At 31.1% G+C, this 18,751-nt stretch overlaps 2 protein-coding genes across 2 annotated transcripts in view; one reads left to right on the top strand and one right to left on the bottom strand.

The window, feature by feature from the left end:
• Positions 1-7,702, top strand: part of LOC136781692 (uncharacterized) — a 29,185-nt gene extending 21,483 nt beyond the window's left edge. The window contains exon 11 of the mRNA XM_066740645.1: positions 7,576-7,702. Within this exon, the coding sequence (XP_066596742.1) occupies positions 7,576-7,614 (39 nt within the window). The 3' untranslated portion in view covers positions 7,615-7,702. The remainder of the gene's footprint in view (positions 1-7,575) is intronic.
• LOC136781693 (zinc finger protein 502-like) lies at positions 7,589-10,380 on the bottom strand. The gene is made up of 3 exons (XM_066740648.1): positions 10,034-10,380; positions 9,599-9,945; positions 7,589-9,529 (listed from the first exon to the last, which is right to left on the bottom strand). The coding sequence occupies exons 2-3, from the start codon at positions 9,905-9,907 to the stop codon at positions 7,589-7,591; spliced, it is 2,250 nt and encodes a 749-aa protein (XP_066596745.1). The 5' UTR covers positions 9,908-9,945; positions 10,034-10,380.
• Positions 10,381-18,751: the final 8,371 nt, after the last annotated feature.

Genomic DNA, 18,751 nt, shown 5'->3' with positions numbered 1-18,751 from the left:
ACTAAATACGTTAAAGAATATAGAACTATTGCAAATTGCTGAATTTTATACATTTTTTGTTATGGGTACCTGAACATAAAGCTCTCCAGACCAGAAGTTTAAAAAGTAGACAGTTGTATCATTTGACTTTTTTCCAAACATAAATTGTTAGAATATCTATATGCAGGGTAAACTAAACACACAGAAAACCATAGCATAAAAGAAAATAACATATTCATACTAACAAATTGAATATTGTTTTCGGCAACTTAATCTTGTATGTAATTAAGTAGACAAATATCAGTGCCATGATCGTTGTCGACGTGACTAGACTATCATCTCGAAGTGTGTGACCAAATAATATTATATATCTATAAACTGACTATCAGCTCGAAGTTGAGTCTGATAAAATAAAATATTAACCAGTATTTAAAACTATTGTCGAGCTTCCTTTTGACTAATAATATATTTAAATATAGACATAATTCTGACGAAAAATGGATAGCTCAACTAACCTAAAAGCCCCAACGGAAAATATTTCAGCGGCTCAGAAAACTACTGAGGAAAAAAGACTCAAGCAAATTAATTATGCAAAAGAGCAGACCACAAACAGATATAACAATATGCACACAGGACCATTTATAGTAAATATTACATCAATAGACACAATGGAAAACTTAGGTAATCTCCATTTGATGAAAATAAGTAAAACGATCAAAGAGATATACAAAGAGCCTTTTAGTATCACCAAACAAAATAACCACACAATCAGAATAAAAACTAATGAAATGAAAGATGCCAACAAACTAGTAGAATTACAAGAAAATCTAGCGTACAAAAAATGGCTATTTTATATACCAAACTACGCTATAGCAAAAATAGGTTTAGTAAGACATGTGCTACAAGATATTAAAATTGAAGATATTCAAGAAAACATTAATAGCAATAAGAAAAATACCCCAACTCTAAAGGCTGAAAGACTCAATAGATGGGACAGGCTAAACCAAGTGCAAATTCCCACGAACACTATAAAATTAACGTTTCTAACCAATACACTACCGTCATGGATATATATATATAATGTCAAACTAAAGGTAAAGCCTTACATAGAAAAAGTTAGCAAATGCTTTGTTTGCAAGAGATTTGGACACAATTCTATACAGTGTAGAGGTCATAGAAGATGTGACAACTGTGCTGGGGACCATGACGAAGCAAATTGTAATAATATAACAAATTGTGGAAACTGTAATGGCGACCATAACTGCCTCAGCCATGAGTGTCCTATACTAAAATACATGATACTAATTAAAAAAATTAAAGCATACAAAAATTGCTCCAATTACGAAGCAAAAAAAATTCTTTTGGAGAATAAATTTACCAATGAAAATGAGATAGAACTTTACTTTGAGGGCCTACACAGAGACTCTAATAATTATCTGTATAACTGGTTAGAAATATACATAAATAAAAAAAAGGAGAATAGAACTCTTCCTATAAAAAGAAAAATAAATTCATACTCAGACATAATAAAAAAAGACAGAAATGAAATAATTAAAACAGTAAATGATGTCAACATTAATAGTGATTTATTCAGTAGTGCGTTTCCGGATATACAAAATAATCGGGAGGCCGATTCTGATGAAATGAGGGCTGATGAAATTGGGATTACTAGCAGTGATGTCATGATTGAGGAATTGGACATTGGAGTGGTGAGGCCCAGCTTGGAGCACGCACCAATAATGAGGGATGGGGCTACTGGTGAGTACGACACAGCAAATTTCAAACTATACACTACAAATAATGACTACATAATTGATACACATCAGCTTGACACAAACAATCTTGAAGAGAGTACTGTGGAGGGGGTAATTGCCCCTACCACCCTGGATTACAATAAAATTAGAGATGAAAATCATTTAGGGGTTAACAACAATAGGAAGTTACAAACAAAAATAAGATCCAAAAATATTAAAACTAATGAAAAAATATACAAAAAACAAGAAGGGACTAAGAAAAGGGACGTTAGAGATTTCCTAAACACGAACAAAAATTTCAAATTTTCATAAACCTACTGAATACACAACCATCACATTTAAGTATACCACAAAACCTTAGAGCCACTAGTTCCTTCAACCCATAACAAATATGAATATTAGCATTGTACTATGGAATAGCAGAAGCGTCAAATATAAAAAAAACTCCATAATACAATTGATACACAAACAGGATCCTGAGTTACTAGTAATAACGGAAACATGGCTCTCCCAAAATGACCATTTTAATATCAATAAATATGACATAGTTAGAAAAGATAGATCTAATATGGGAGGAGGCATTGCAATCCTGATGAAACAAACCACCCTAGTCTATAAAATTGAAAATAGAATAATTATGGAAATACTCCCTGAATCAATAATCATTAAAATTAAACTTAAAAGCAACCAATATCTTTTTGTCCTAGCCATATACAACCCCCCTTCGAACATCATTAATAATGAGGATTGGCATAAAATAATTACCCAAATGGACACAATCACTGAATGGAACACAAATTACATTATCATTGGCGATCTTAACTGTATACACACTGAATGGGGATCAACAAAATGCAACAGAGGAGGTAAAATCCTTAATAAAATCATACAAAAATACGACCTTAAAATAACAAACAAATACACATCTACAATTAACAATAGAATAAACTACAGTAGCATTCCAGATGTATTAATAACAAAGAGTTCCTCTCCTTTCAGAATTGACTACGTGGTTGATGAAACCAATTTTGATAGCGATCATTTTCCAGTTACCTACTACATTAAAGAAAACTTGGTCACAGCAGAGGGCCAATCCAATAACGGCAGAGAAAGAATATACAATAACAAAGTAGACTGGACCAAATACTACAATAAATTACAAAAATACCACACCGAAGACCCAAATGAACTCAACTACCTAACAAAATACAAAGAAATAGAAACGACAATAACTCAAACTCTTATGGAATGCGGTGCAAGGAAGAAAAACTATACTAACCATCACCAAATCTACAACAGTAACCTATACAAAAACAAACCAACGAATTACTGGTGGGACAACGAGTTACAAAATCTCTGGAAGGAAAAAAACTTAGCATACAAGAAATATTTAAATACAACTTCTGAAGCAAACATGGAACTATATAAGTTGAAAAAGAAAGAATTTAAAGGGCTTTGTATACAAAAAAAAGCAAACTCTTTCAAAGCATTTGTAGAAGAAATCAACCCTAACACTAGTTCAACTATAATTTGGAATAAAATAAGGAAACTTAAAAACTCCAAATTTCTTGATGGACCCAAAATAAATGAAGCGCTAAATGAAGAAAACCTTAAAACCTTAATCAACAAACTGATTATACCAGGACCTACTCCGCTACCAAAATATGAACTCACGTGTAATACATTCAGATACAACTTTGAAGACAAACCAATTGGATTAACCGAAATGACCAATATAATAAAGAAGCTTAAAATAAAATCGTCTCCTGGATCTGATTGTATAAATAACGAATCAATCAAAAACCTCCCGCCAAATATCATAAACAAGATTTTGATTATATTCAACCTCATCCTATACAGTAGCATATACCCTGACAACTGGAATAATATAGATACAATATGCTTAAAGAAACCAAACAACAATAAACTTAGACCTATCGCCCTTCAGAACTGCCTGAGAAAACTTTTCGACAAAATTATAGCTAACAGAATAAACAAATATTTAGAGATCAACAATATACTCCCGGAATACCAATTTGGATTTAGACCGAGAAGATCATGTATCGATGGCCTCATTTGCTTAACAAGTAACATATACTCCACTTTTATAAAGAAATCGAACATGATAGCTGTCTTCCTAGACATCGAATCGGCTTTTGACAGAGTATTACCGGAACTATTGACTCAAATACTAGGTAAGCACAAAATCCCTATTAACATCCAAAAATACATATTCAACTCTCTAACCGAAAGAAAACATAGATTTTATATAAATGATAAATTCATAGATGAAGGCATAGCCACAAGAGGACTCCCACAAGGATCATCGCTGAGCCCAGTACTATTCAACCTATACTTAAAGGATCTACCAAAAGTAATAGATAAAGAAAGTAGTTATATCCAATTCGCCGATGATATAGTGTTACTTAGTACAAACAATGATGTTAAACTAGCTGTTCACTCTGTTACTAGTTCAATCAATAAATTTAACACGTACATCAAAAAATTAGGACTGAGTATATCAAAGGAAAAATCGTCTTTTATTCATTTCACTAGAAAAGCATCAGTTAACAAAGTCTGTAGCTTCAAATGCGATTTAGGCAATATTAACTACAAAAAGGAACATAAACTACTTGGTGTAGTTTTGGATGAAAAACTACTATGGCAAAAACATCTAAACTACTCTAAAGATAAAATTAGAAAAGTAATGAATATGATTAATTGGCTTATCAACACCAAATGGGGTGCCCACCCGGAAACGCTATTAAAAATAATTAATGCATATGCAAGACCCAAACTAGAATGGGGATCTTGTGTCTACCTAAACCCAACCAACAGAGGATATGAAAATAGCTATAATTCCATAATATTAACCCTACTTAAAAAAACTATAGGACTTACCAAAGCTGCTTCTAACAAAATCACATGGTTAATGGCAAACAATTTAGACATAACCACAGTAGCTAGAAACAAATTATCGAGGTTTTTTCTAAATAGAATGTCAACCTTCAATCACCCCTCAATAGAAATAGTAAACAAATTTTTAAACATATTCAAAACACAAAATACAGTCTCTACTAGATACATTCCCCTTTTTCTGGATGTCTATATAGATATTTTAAAATGGAATAAATTCATATTTAAACTAAACCATCCCTTTATGTTACATGATATGGACTACAAACAAAAAGTACTGATTTTTAATGACAAAATAGGAAGACTTTGTGAAAAAGCTGATAACCCCAACATGGTCTTTAATAATGAATTAAATAAAATTAAAAATAACAACACTGAAGTAAACAATATATTTTACACAGATGGATCCAGGGTGGAGGGCAAATATGCTTCCGCTGCAGTATTTGATTCTTTTAATAACGGTAAATTTAGAATAGGATTAAATCCTCTTACAAACATTTTCTCAGCAGAAATGGCTGCACTTTGGTTCACCCTTAAACTAATAACAAAAGAAGTAAATAAGTCAATTATAAAAAGAAAAAAATATATAGTTGTGTCGGACTCGCTAGGTGCTGTCTGCAGGCTCCACTCCAGTGCCATGGACAAGAAGGGTGAGTTTTTCTTGTTTCAGTCTGACATCATGCTACACCACTTGTCGACTCATGACGTTAGGATTATCCTCTTGTGGGTTCCTAGTCATAGGGGTATATGGGGAAATGAAATCGCTGATGACATAGCCGGAAATAATAGTCTCCCTAACACGGTTAATGTCTCACTACTAAATGTTGAAACCATCTACAACCATCTAACAACTATTAACAACTCCAACTTCTGGGGTAAAATCAACATACCTAGTAATAACTCTGAAAACAGATTCCTGACCTATTACAACAAAGTCAAATTCAAAAAACCTTGGTTCTACAACACAAGTCTCACCAGAAAAGAAATAACGATAGTAAACAAGATCTATTCTGGCCAATTTATATGCAATTACTACCTGAACAAGATTGGAATAAAATCTAACCCCTTTTGTGAATGCGATAATCAATCTATACAAAACTTGGAGCACATAATGTGGAATTGCCCAAACAAAAATGGAAAAAGACACATAATAGTCAAATTGTTGGAAAAATGCCCAAGCAAAAAAGAAGACGAACCAATCCTATTTTTAAATCAATTAGACGTTAATGACATAAAATTATTTATAGATTTTTTAAGCTAAAAAAAAAAATGGACGATATAACATAAGTTAGATTATAAACTAAATACTCTAACAGAGAATAACTAACAATACACACCAGTTGAAATTGGCGCCATTCGTTAATAAGCACTAAGCTCTCCAAAATATATAGATGGCCGTGCGAGCGCAAGATGGTCGCAGGAAACCTATACGATAAAAGAGTAACAAGCAAGTTCCCAAAACCATTAATACCTAAACAGTTTTATAACTATATCTAAACCGTCAGAAATTTTGAACCACACAATAGTACCATTAATGGTTAATCGCTTAGATAGCGAAGACCAATATAAATAAGAGAAAAAAAAAAAAAAAAAAAAAAAGTAGACAAATATCATCATTAATATATTTCTTGAATTATTTTGTAAATAACGATACCAAATGTCCTCTTATTCTATATTGAAAAACTACGAATACAAAAGCTTCCTATTTGTTGATAGTTGGTCTTTGGAACTTTATCTTCAGAGATTGAAAATATGAAACATATTTTAAACTCAGCAGTTTAGCGAAAGATAGATCTGAGATGTTTAGTGCACAGCCGTTTAGAATTTAAACCTAATTAATAAAAAGGAAATCTTAATTTATACCTGACATGTATATTTTATTATGTTTCTTCCTGCATGATTCGTATAATCATGTGATTTGTCATACTATTATCCTTTATTTGGTAAACTTTTCAAATATTCTGCATATTCAGTTTGTTTTAACTTCTTAATTGGGTATAATCAAAGTTTTATATGAAAACAACCATATCTTCAATAACAATTTAACAGATTGCAGATATCATCCACTATCCAGTTTTTATCTGTAAAATCTTCTAGTATACGTGCATCAACATCTTTCCTTTATTTATTTCAGCCTATAAAGAACAATAGAAACGTCAAAGTAACACTTTCTTGTAATTAATACAAATATTTGAATTAATTTACTAAAAATATACTTATCTGATATTTCTGTAACTATTAACAATGAAAACAATTATAGGTACTGTGTTTTATCGCACAGTTCCATAATTAACCTAATATTTTTAATTTCAATATTTCTTCAACTTTTCTTTGATGACTTTTCAATACAATTTGATTAACTTGAACTAGATTTTATGCTTTTACTAGTTTATTACACACTTTTGAATCTGAATGTATGTACCAGTGTTTTGACAGGTCGCCATATTCACAAAGTTATGTAGAGAGACAAACGCATTGTACAAAAATTTTGGAACAAATGGGCCCCTACCGCTGGAATCTGGCATCCCTGTTATGTGACCTCGTATAGCACCCAATCTCCAAAATAATCGTTGAAAATTAATGCATAAAAAATAGAACAAAACGAGAGAAATTTCAAAAAATAACTAATAATTAACGTTTAATGTTTCGAACATGATTTTGATTGGTAAATGACGTTTGTTACATCTTGTCTGATAGCACAAATTTTTATTATATATGCCATAAAAGGTTTGATTAATTTATTAAAAAATTGGATATTCATTAGTAACAATTGAGCTTACCATAAACAATATATACTTATAAATTTAAGAGCTTATCATATTAATTAAGCGAATAGTTAATTTAGGTTATTAAAGTGTTAAAATACAAGTAGTTTTTATAAACAATAATTTCAAAATACACATTTCTTGCTATATTTTGTTCACAGGTTAAACATAGTTTTAGTACATTTGACCTATCACAGTAAGCGAACGCACTGCAGATTGCACATCATTAACATGGATATGTGCTATTGTATGATGGTGATGTTGAGCATCTACCAATTCACCATACTGATTACGACAACGTTTTTGATGTGCAAATAAGCTACCACTATGACTGTAAGCTGCACCACATGTTTTACAAACATATGGCTTCTCACCGGAATGGGTATAAGTATGTTCTTTTAAAGTGCTAAGTCTTTTAAATGCTTTCCCACATATTTTACAGAGATAATTGGCTTCGCCTGTGTGTCGTGTTAAATGCCTTTTAAAAGCTGAACTGACAGCAAAGGCTGCACTGCAGACATGGCAAACAAATGGTTTATCTCCCGTATGAATACGTATATGGTTTGCTAGACTAGTAGTAGTGGTAAATCCATTATTACAAGTTTTGCAAATATGTGGTTTAATTCCTGTGTGCGTTCTCATATGATAAGTTAATGAGGAATTACTTGGATATACTTTACTGCAAATATGACACAAATATTCTCGTGCGACTTTTTCTTTTGGTATATGTGTTCTTTGATGAAGGAGTAGACGCGCTTGACTGGCGCAAATTTTTTTGCAAATCTCACAGGTTACAGGCTCAGCTTTTGGTTTGTGAATTGATACATGACGCCTGAGACCTTTTTTTGTTGTCATAATTTTTTCACAATGTTGACACTTATATTCTCCAGAACTGTCTTCCTCACTATCTTCCTTTTTGACTTTATTTTGCTCTTGGCCCGTTTTTTTGTCATCGATCGGAAAAGAATCATCATCCGAATCAAATAATTTATTATCTTCTATTAAATTATCTAGTAGTCCATGACCATGTTTTTCTGCATGTTTTTTTAATGTATCAGGTCTAAAGAACCATTTCTTACAAACTGTGCAAGAATATTTTTTATCGCCATGTATTAAAGTATGCCTTTTTAAAGTTTTTAAGGATGAACAATATTGACCACAGATCTCGCATTTATATATTTCAGGTGCATCTTTAAAGTCATTAGCTTCTATTGTTTGATTGGCTTCATTATCTGTGTCTTCTTCAGTTATTAATTCCTTCTTTGGTCTTGTATCTTCATTTTGCTCTTCAGGATTTATTTTCTTCAGAACATTATTAATTGGTTTTTCATGAGACTTTAAATGTCGCAAAAGGCTACCTGACTTAGAAAAACAAGAACAACATAGCTCGCATGAATATGGCTTCAATGTATGTATTTTCTTATGTTTCTCCATATTCTTTTCTTTATAAAACATTTTTAAACAAATATCACATTTATGTTTATTTTCATGAGTATGATAATGTTTACTTAAACTCTTTTGTGTAGCATATTCTTTAGAACATATTTTACATTTGAATGTTTTTTCTGTAAAATTATTTTGAGTGATACTTTTATCGTAATTATAATCAATTTCATCTCCACTACATAATTTTAAAGGTGACATCTTTCTAGATGTATGCTTTTGATGAAATAACTCACTTTCAATAACATTTAATTCATGAAACTGATGGGAATTATAATTTTTTTGCTCTGTACAACCTTTAAGTATAGGTTGATTGATCTCGTCACTTTTAAGTGATTTATCTTGTATATACATAGATCTATTTATGTCATGTGTATTAACATCAGATTCTGACATTGGTAGCTGATGAATATTGCTTTCTAAAATACTAGTCTCTTTATCTATACACTCAGGTTCATCAAATTCCCCAGAACATATAAATAATTTTTGATCTGTCATATCTAGCTGACTAGTACGTATGGCTGATTCAGCATTATTATAAGTTCTTTCTGATTGTATAAATTTCTGAGGATTTGAAGAAACTTGTAGTTCTTCCTTTACATAATAATTTTCTGGCTGATTTTGTTTAAGAGAAACAAACTTAGTATGTCCATCGGTTTGTGTACTAGAATCCTATAAAACATAAAAATTGATTAAGATGTATACGCATGATTTTATACAGAGATTAATATAACTTTTTACTTTTACTGCTGTAGATGTAGATGGTTTATTGAAATATAGTCTTAACTTTGCATCTGAATTTTGGCATTGCTGTCTAAATTCATAAGCGACAGCTGCCTTATAAGCACACACTTCACAAATCAATGACGGAAATCCATCCTGTTCTTGAATATCTATAGATCCACAAATTTGAATTTTATTAGCAACAGCTATGTAATTATTTATATTTTGACCAGAACCAAAAATTGGTGTTAAATTTGTACTTTCTATAAGGCATATTCTGCAGATTCTATCCATATTTAAAGTCATATCAAAAAATTGATAACTCATTACTTTACTACTGAACCAGCTAAGGAGTAAAAAATTATCTGTAATATAAATTCCATTGTTTAATTATAAATATTAAGCTCACTATATTAAATAACTACAGAGACTTATCTTATATTAAGCACTTACATAGTATATTAACATTTATAACAAGTTAATATTAATCCATAGTAAATATTAAATTGAACTTTATTTTTATCCAAACAGTTATGCATAAAATTATATTAATTGTTAATAATTTACACATCACACATTAATTCCTGTCTGTTATGTATCAAATAAATTTCATTATATTTTCGCATATAAGTAATGAATATTTATAGTTCTAGGTGCACTAATAATGTGTACACGTAAAAATGATTTACATAAAAATGTTTATTAAACATCAATTAAGCTTGAGATATATAAATTTAGTACACAAAAATAAAAGGTTCTCATTCATAGATTGTTCACTCGTAGAAAGTGGTTGAAAATCGAAAGCCACGGTGGGTGTTTCTTTTCTGCGGATTGGATCGGATTGGATTGGCTTCTAGTCACAGTCATGTAATCTGTAACAAAAAAAAACTAGATTCACTAGATTAAAGGGGGGAAATACCAGAGATGAAACGGGAGAGATTGCTGCCGTGTCCCGAAACAATCCTTGCCGGTAGGCGGCGCTTCGATCCCATCGTTTAGCTTCCAGACAAGGTTGCCAAGTGTAGTACTTTGGTACTACCGTAGCAGCGTTGCCAAGTCCGCCATGTTGGAAGATACTACGCTGTATAGTTTGTTGGCCGAGAATTGACTATTGGCCGCATTCATAGTCGGTCCTTAAGGAGCTCCTTAGATTAAGGACGCCTTATTCACTAGGCAAGGAATGAACCAATCACAATGGGAATAGCGATGACTCTTTCATTGTGATTGGTTGATTGTTTTATGCTACAGTCGGCTCAATACTACTTTAGTATACTTTAATTAGATATAGATATAATTTTTTGCTTCCTTATTTTAAGGAAGGTCTGAGGCAGCGTTGCCAAGTGTAGTATAATTATACTACCGTAGTATAATTTTCCTATAGCGTAGTATCCTTAGGATACTACGCTACAGTTTCTGTTCCCTGCGGGATCCTACGCTATAGTTTCTGTTCACTGCGGGATCCTACGCTACAGTTTCTTTCCTTGCGGGATACTACGTTTTGGCCATTAATCTTGAGTCTTGGCGAGGGGAAGTTAGAATCAGAGGGGCGAGGGGATTTCTAGGGAGTTTGTCCGTAGCTGTCTAATGGCGCGATTAACCCTCAATTTTGTATCATCAACAAAAATAATATTTTCGGAAAACGATTGTGGAAAAGAAGGAAGGATTTTAATAAATAACAGAGAAGACAAAATATATCAGATGAGTATAAATTAATAAAAAAAATGAAAATTATTGTGAATTTTTAAGAAAATATACTTTGTGGTTATTTTTTTTTTGTTACAGTTGAAATCCGGTTATGATGACTTTCAATTAAGGAAAAAAGTAATTACAGACCAATAAATGAAAAAGTATTAATACATTAAGCATTTCTGTACGGCCCAGTCATTTCAATAATTGTGACTTAATGTTATAATAGTGAATGTGTAAGCGATTAGTGGATATACAACAAACCCTTATTGTAAATTTAATAATCTTGTATGACAATGTTTTAATTGCTATTATTTTAAATTAAAGTTAGTTTAATTAACATATTTTTATTTCATCCCTTTCTCAAAATTCTAAACACACATGGTAATTACCTATTCTTGTAGTAGTCATATATTCGTTAAATTACATACAAAATTACAACTGTTTTATATTTGTAAAGCATAGCTGTTTGTTGCAATGATTTTTATTATTCAATGTGAGACAAATCGCATTTTGTTTAGGCAAATGTCTTATTTATCCGCCACATCCTTCCATATCCTATGTAACATTTATTTGCCTTGTTAGTTCTTTCTTTTAGTTTTCAAAATATACGATTAATTTTTTGCTATTTTTATATACACTCAGATATAGCTATTCTATTGACTAATTAATCTTATAAATGTCAAGATGATTGGTAAACCATTGTTCTATTAAAGTTGAAGAATGGACACTTGAATTATTTTACTTATAATGTTTGGCATCTCTTCCATAGGATATCTTCTCTTTAAATTTTAGAGAATGTTGTTCTCCAATACATTTAAGGATACTTGTTGTATCACTAATGTTAATTTCTAAGGAAGGTAGATAAATGAATTGCTACTGATATTTTGAGCTAAGCTCAAGGCGGGAAGCTCATACGGCATAAACCCTCCTGAATTCAACATTTATTGATAAGTTTACAATATGTTGTAGGTAAGGATTGCTAAGCAGCACTGCTCGCCTTTTCTTCCCCTGAGCCTTATATCCTCACGGACGGACCATGGAGAGATCCGCCTAGTCCCTGGAATCGTGGTTTTAATACTCTTGTCCTTTGCCGCCTCAATGTTTCATAGGCGTGCCGCAATCCTTAGCTTATGTGTACAATAACAATGTTATAGAATTCGCTGCTTTCAACAGAAGGATCAAATTTCTCGACTAAGTCATCTGTGTATTATACTTATTTATGATCAGATTGTAGCAAAGTTATTTCGTTCGACTTACGAAACAATACTGCTGAATTTATCTTGCTTTTAGCTTCAAATAATTCACATTTGGATATCCTTCCTCAATATATAATACATATTTTGTTAGTCCTATTTGTTTGTGAAATTTATCTGTTCTAAAACCTTAATTAATCCAGTTACTAGATATATAATATATCATTTTCAAAGAATTGATATCTTTCTATCAATCTTAACAATATCATAATAGATGTAATGAAATATGTATTCTATATTCAAAATAGATATCCATGCGTATAGTTGGAAAACTATTTAAAGCTGAAAACAAGATGAACTCAGCAGTATACATATACCTTTTAAAGAACTTTATCTTCACAAATATTATCAGAACATATCTCGCAGAAAAGTTGCCAAATTTTAATAGCATCATTCAAATGTCCATTTTACAAATTAAATAAGATAATGGTTTAACAATCATTTCAACAATTACAAAAATAATTGCAGATCAGCAGTATTATTAGATCTGTGTGTATGTATAAATGATTAGAAAATTAATGTTATATGATATAGACTGGAAGAAAATAGTGCAACGGAGCCAAATAAATGTCGCATAAGATATGGAAGGATATGGCGGATAAATAAGACATTTGCCTAAACAAAATGCGATTTGTCTCACATTGAATAATAAAAATCATTGCAACAAACAGCTATGCTTTACAAATATAAAACAGTTGTAATTTTGTATGTAATTTAACGAATATATGACTACTACAAGAATAGGTAATTACCATGTGTGTTTAGAATTTTGAGAAAGGGATGAAATAAAAATATGTTAATTAAACTAGCTTTAATTTAAAATAATAGTAATTAAAACATTGTCATACAAGATTATTAAATTTACAATAGGAGTTTGTTGTATATGCACTAAGCGCTTACACATTCACTATTATAACATTAAGTCACAATTATTGAAATGACTGGGCCATACAGAGAAGTGCTTCATGTTTTAATACTTTTTCATTTATTAGTCTATAATTACTTTTTTCCTTAATTGAAAGTCATCATAACCGGATTTCAACTGTAACAAAAATAAAATAACCACAAAGTATATTTTCTTAAAAATTCACAATAATTTTAATTTTTTCTATTAATTTATACTCATCTGATATATTTTGTCTTCTCTGTTATTTATTAAAATCCTTCCTTCTTTTCCACAATCATTTTCCGAAAATATTATTTTTGTTGATGATATAAAATTGAGGGTTAATCGCGCCATTTGACAGCTACGGACAAACTCCCTAAAAATTCCCTCGCCCCTCTGATTCTAACTTCCCCTCGCCAAGACTCAAGATTAATGGCCAAAACGTAGTATCCCGCAAGGACAGAAACTGTAGCGTAGGATCCCGCAGTGAACAGAAACTATAGCGTAGGATCCCGCAGGGAACAGAAACTGTAGCGTAGTATCCTAAGGATACTACGCTATAGGAAAATTATACTACGGTAGCAAGGTTGCCAAGTCCGCCATCTTGAATAGTACTACGCTCTATAGTAAGTGAATTTTGATATAAGGAATGCAGACTGCACAAAGTATACTGCCAGCGGAAATACATCAGTAGCCATCTTAAATGCAGAACGTAATATATCAAAAATTATATATAGTATATTCACAGCCTGTCACCGTGAACGGCGTGAACGAAGACAAATGTTAGTATACGGAAAAATAAAGTGTAATAAAGAAATAAGGAGTAGTGACAGCTTTGATCTATCTGACAGCTGATGTACTTATGGTATAAGTGAATAAATAAAATAAAAATGCTTTTCCTAAATTGATTTTTAATTTTGATAAAATGGTCAAATGTAGCCATTAATTAATTAGATTTGGTAATAAATACAAAAAATGCGTTTTATTATAACAAATGAGTTGAGGTAAAATAAACTCAATGTTTTTATATTAATCTGTTAACAAATGCATTTTTTTATTTATTATTGAGTCCAATAAATTAATGGTTATTAAAAAAAAAATTCCTTGTAATGAAAAAAAAAATGAAAAAATTTTAAACTTCACCAAGACTCGAACACGAGCCCACCGCATGACAAACGGCAACCTTACCGCCTGCGCTACAGCGCTCACCTGATGTACCAAGAGCAAAACAGCCTTTTAAAGACTGACTACAATTCTTTCACTAACTCGTCATAAACGATCAAGAATTAGCTGTAATAATAAATACATTTATCTACATAGCATTATTGTACTAAATTTTTTGTTTTTAATTTGAAGCATACATTTTGCATGAAGATATGATAATTTAAGGGTAACCATTCAGTACTCTATATACAAAACTATTCATATGCTCAACTATCATAAATTAATTAATATTATAATATTTGTTATATGTAGTCGAATAACTATGATAAACCAGCATATGAATAGTTTTGTATTTAGAGTATTGCATGAACACCCTTAAAGTATCGTATCTTCATGTAATATGTATGCTTCAAATTAAAAACATAATAAATTTAGTGCAATAATGCTGTGGAGATAAATGTATTTATTATTGCAGCTAATTTTTGATCGTTTATGACGAGTTAGTGAAAGAATTGTAGTCAGTCTTTAAAAGGCTGTTTTGCTCTTGGTACATCAAGTGAGCGCTGTAGCGCAGGCGGTAAGGTTGCCGTTTGTCATGCGGTGGGCTCGTGTTCGAGTCTTGGTGAAGTTTAAAATTTTTTCATTTTTTTTTTCAATACAAGTAATTTTTTTTTTAATAACCATTAATTTATTGGACTCAATAATAAATAAAAAAATGCATTTGTTAACAGATTAATATAAAAACATTGAGTTTATTTTACCTCAACTCATTTGTTATAATAAAACGCATTTTCTGTATTTATTACCAAATCTAATTAATTAATGGCTACATTTGACCATTTTATCAATATTAAAAATCAATTTAGGAAAAGCATTTTTATTTGCTTTGAGTTTTTAGGTAAACGCAGCACCTTCACTCGGATGACACGTAAAAATGTCACGGTTACCGGTAGTCGCTCTTCTTCTGACGCCAATGTTGCCTGAAGTCCAAATCACACCTATGCTCTCCAGGCATAGTTGTGTTTGTACCGCTTCCCTTTAAATTTTCTATACTGCTGCTGGCTAGCGCTTATCTTCATTTTTGTTGCTAAAAGCTTGATTCTGGCATCACTGCCGTGTGGAACTATTAGTTTGCTAATAAAAGCAGAGGCTTAATTTTAAGAGATTGCAACATATAGTAATTAATATAGATACAATTGTAAAAAGAAAACAAAAATTTTATTTTACATATATTAACTTTAAATAAAATCCCACAAAGTACTGTAAAATATCTAACATGTTATATTATATATCTAATCTGTCAGCTTCTTTATTTTAATATTCATCTCAATTATCACAGTTTGATCCTCAGCGATGACACAGTAACCACATTATGGTGAATCTATTCTTTTTTTTTAATGTTCGATCCACATAGCTTCATCCTCAGCAGTGATACAGTAAACACACGTTCATTACTATAATTTAATCTGAAACAAAATCCCACAAAGTACTATAAAACATCTTACATTTTATATTATATATCTATTCTGTCATTTTCTTTATTTATTATTGCATTTACCTAAATTGCTGACTCATTTATTTTAATATCTGTCTCAATTAACACAGTTTGATCCTCATCAGCGATGACACAGAAATAACATTATGGTGAATCTATTCTTTTTGTTTTAATGTTCAATCCACATAGCTCCATTCTCAGCATTGACATAGTAAACACTTTACAATAATTTAATCTGAAACAAAATCCCAAAAAGTACTATATAAAATCTTACATTTGAAATTACAAATGTAATCTGTCAGCTTCTTTATTTGTATCGTATTTACCCAATGTGTTGACTTGTTTATTTTAATATTCATCTCAATTAACACAGTTTGATCCTCAGCGATGACACAGTAACCATAATATGGTGAATCTATTCCTTTCATTTTAATGTTCAATCCACATAGCTCCATCCTCAGTAGTGACATAGTAAACACATTACTATAATTTAATCTGAAATAAAATCCCAGAAAGTACTATAAAATATCTTACATTTATATTATATATCTAATTTGTCAGCTTCTTTATATATTATTGTATTTACCCAGTTTTTTCACTCATTTATTTTATTATCTGTCTCAATTAACATAGTTTGAATCTCAACGATGACACAATAACCACATTATGTTTAGTCTATTCCTTTATTTTAATTTTGAAAATCCGCATAGCTCCATCCTCAGCACAGTGACATAGTAAACACATTACTATAATTTAATCTGAAATAAAATCCCACAAAGTACCACAAAATATTTATATCTTACATTTTATATTATAAACTTTATTGTTATACTTATCTAAAATGTTCAGTCCTTTATATACTTTTAAAAATTATTTTTTTGTACATTTTACAAATTTCGTCACTTTATTTATTCACTTATACCATCAGTATATCAGCTGTCAGTAAGATTAAAACTGTCACTTTATTTCTTTATATTACTTTATAACTTGCGGTATGTATATTGTATGTACGATACAATAATACTAACATTTGTCTTGGCTCACGGACCATGCATTATGTATTTTGAAATTAGTAATTAGAAATATCTATATTGCGGTCCCTCTACAGTCTCTACCCTCTGACGTATTTCCGCCGACCAGTAGTATCAGCAGCGACTATAGCGTAGTACCCAAAATAGTACTACGCTATAGGATATGTCGCTTTTGGGTCCGTACTACGGTAGTACCGAAAGTACTACACTTGGCAACCTTGTACGGTAGTATAATTATACTACACTTGGCAACGCTGATTCCTTTACTTACAACTTTTTATGCCGTTTGGTTGGCTGCATTGGTATATAGGCATAATTTGCTATAGTATATTACTGTTATACAGTGTGTGTCATAGCTGACAGCCACTGACAGCTGTCAAATGGTGCGGTTAACCTGTATTTTCGAATCGTAAACAAGAATAATATTTTCGGAAAAGGATTGCGGAAAAGAGGAAAGGATTTTAGTAAATAACGGAGAAAGAAAAATATATCAAATGAGTATTAATTAATATCAAAACATAAAAATTATTGTAAATTTTTAAGGAAATATACTTTTTGATTATTTTATTTTTGTTACAGGTGAAATTCTGTTCCTGATGAGTTTCAATTAAGGAAAAAAGTACTTATAGACCAATAAATGAAAAAGCATTAAATTATAAAGCATTTCTGTGTAGTCCAGTCATTTCAATAATTTAGACATAATGTTATAACAGTGAATGTGTAAGCGATTGGTGTATATACAACCAAGTTTTATTGTAAATTAGTAATGATGTACGTTAATGTTTTGATTGCTACTTTTATAAATTAAAACTAGTTCAAGTAACCTAATATTTATATTTCTTCCCTTATTCCAAATTCTATATACACATAGTACGTAATTGCATATTCTCATATTAGTCATACATTCTTTAAATTACTAACAAAATTACTAACAAAATTACTACAATTTTATATTTGTAGGGCATAACTGTTTCTTGCAATGATTTTTATTATTCGATCAATGTAAGACAAGTTGCATTGGGTTTCTGCTAATGTTTTATTGATCCACCACATCCTTCCACATCTTGTGTGACATTTATTTGGCTCTGTTGCACTATTTTCTTCTAGTCTATAACATATAACATTAATTTTCTAATCATTTATACATACACACAGATCTGATAATACTGCTGATCTGCAATTATTTTTGTAATAGTTGAAATGATTGTTAAACCATTATCTTCTGTTGTGGTTCAATCGCTGATTCACGACAAACTCGAAATTCTTTTGTATAATAAAGTTTATTGACGTTTGATTTACAATGTTTCTTTTTATACAAATTGATAACCAGAGCTATGAGCTAGATAATTATAGTTTTAAGAGACAAAGGATTGCCTGGATAAGTTTAAGAAATAAGAGGACTGAAGGTCCTAGGAGACTCGACCTGCTCCTTCTAGCTTTTGACTCGAACTGATTTTTGGGGCTGCACGTTTGGGGCTCCTACCCTCAAAGTGCAGCGTCAAACATCACCTTATATGGTAACATTTGCGGGTCCCAATGGTCAAATGCGTCATTGTTCTAGAACATTCGACTGCCGTCGAAGTGCATTTTGCCACGTGTCGGGACTTAGCCTTGGCGACTGTGTGAACGAGCTGCGTCTGGCGCTTCGTATTA

This window comes from Prorops nasuta, unplaced genomic scaffold, assembly GCF_024137725.1.
Source record: "Prorops nasuta isolate Cenicafe-Biocafe unplaced genomic scaffold, Cenicafe_Pnas_1.2 PNAS00024, whole genome shotgun sequence".
NCBI lineage: Eukaryota > Metazoa > Arthropoda > Insecta > Hymenoptera > Bethylidae > Prorops > Prorops nasuta.
The sequence above is the reverse complement of the archived record's forward strand: the minus strand, read 5'-3'. Positions and strand labels throughout refer to the sequence as shown.

Bases quoted from the DNA above. Each gene is read 5' to 3' on its own strand.
- LOC136781693 (XM_066740648.1), bottom strand. From the start codon at position 9,907: ATGAGTTATCAATTTTTTGATATGACTTTAAATATGGATAGAATCTGC. The intron at 9,530-9,598 runs GTAAAAAGTTAT...TATGTTTTATAG, and splicing joins CTACATCTACAGCAGTAAAA to GATTCTAGTACACAAACCGA.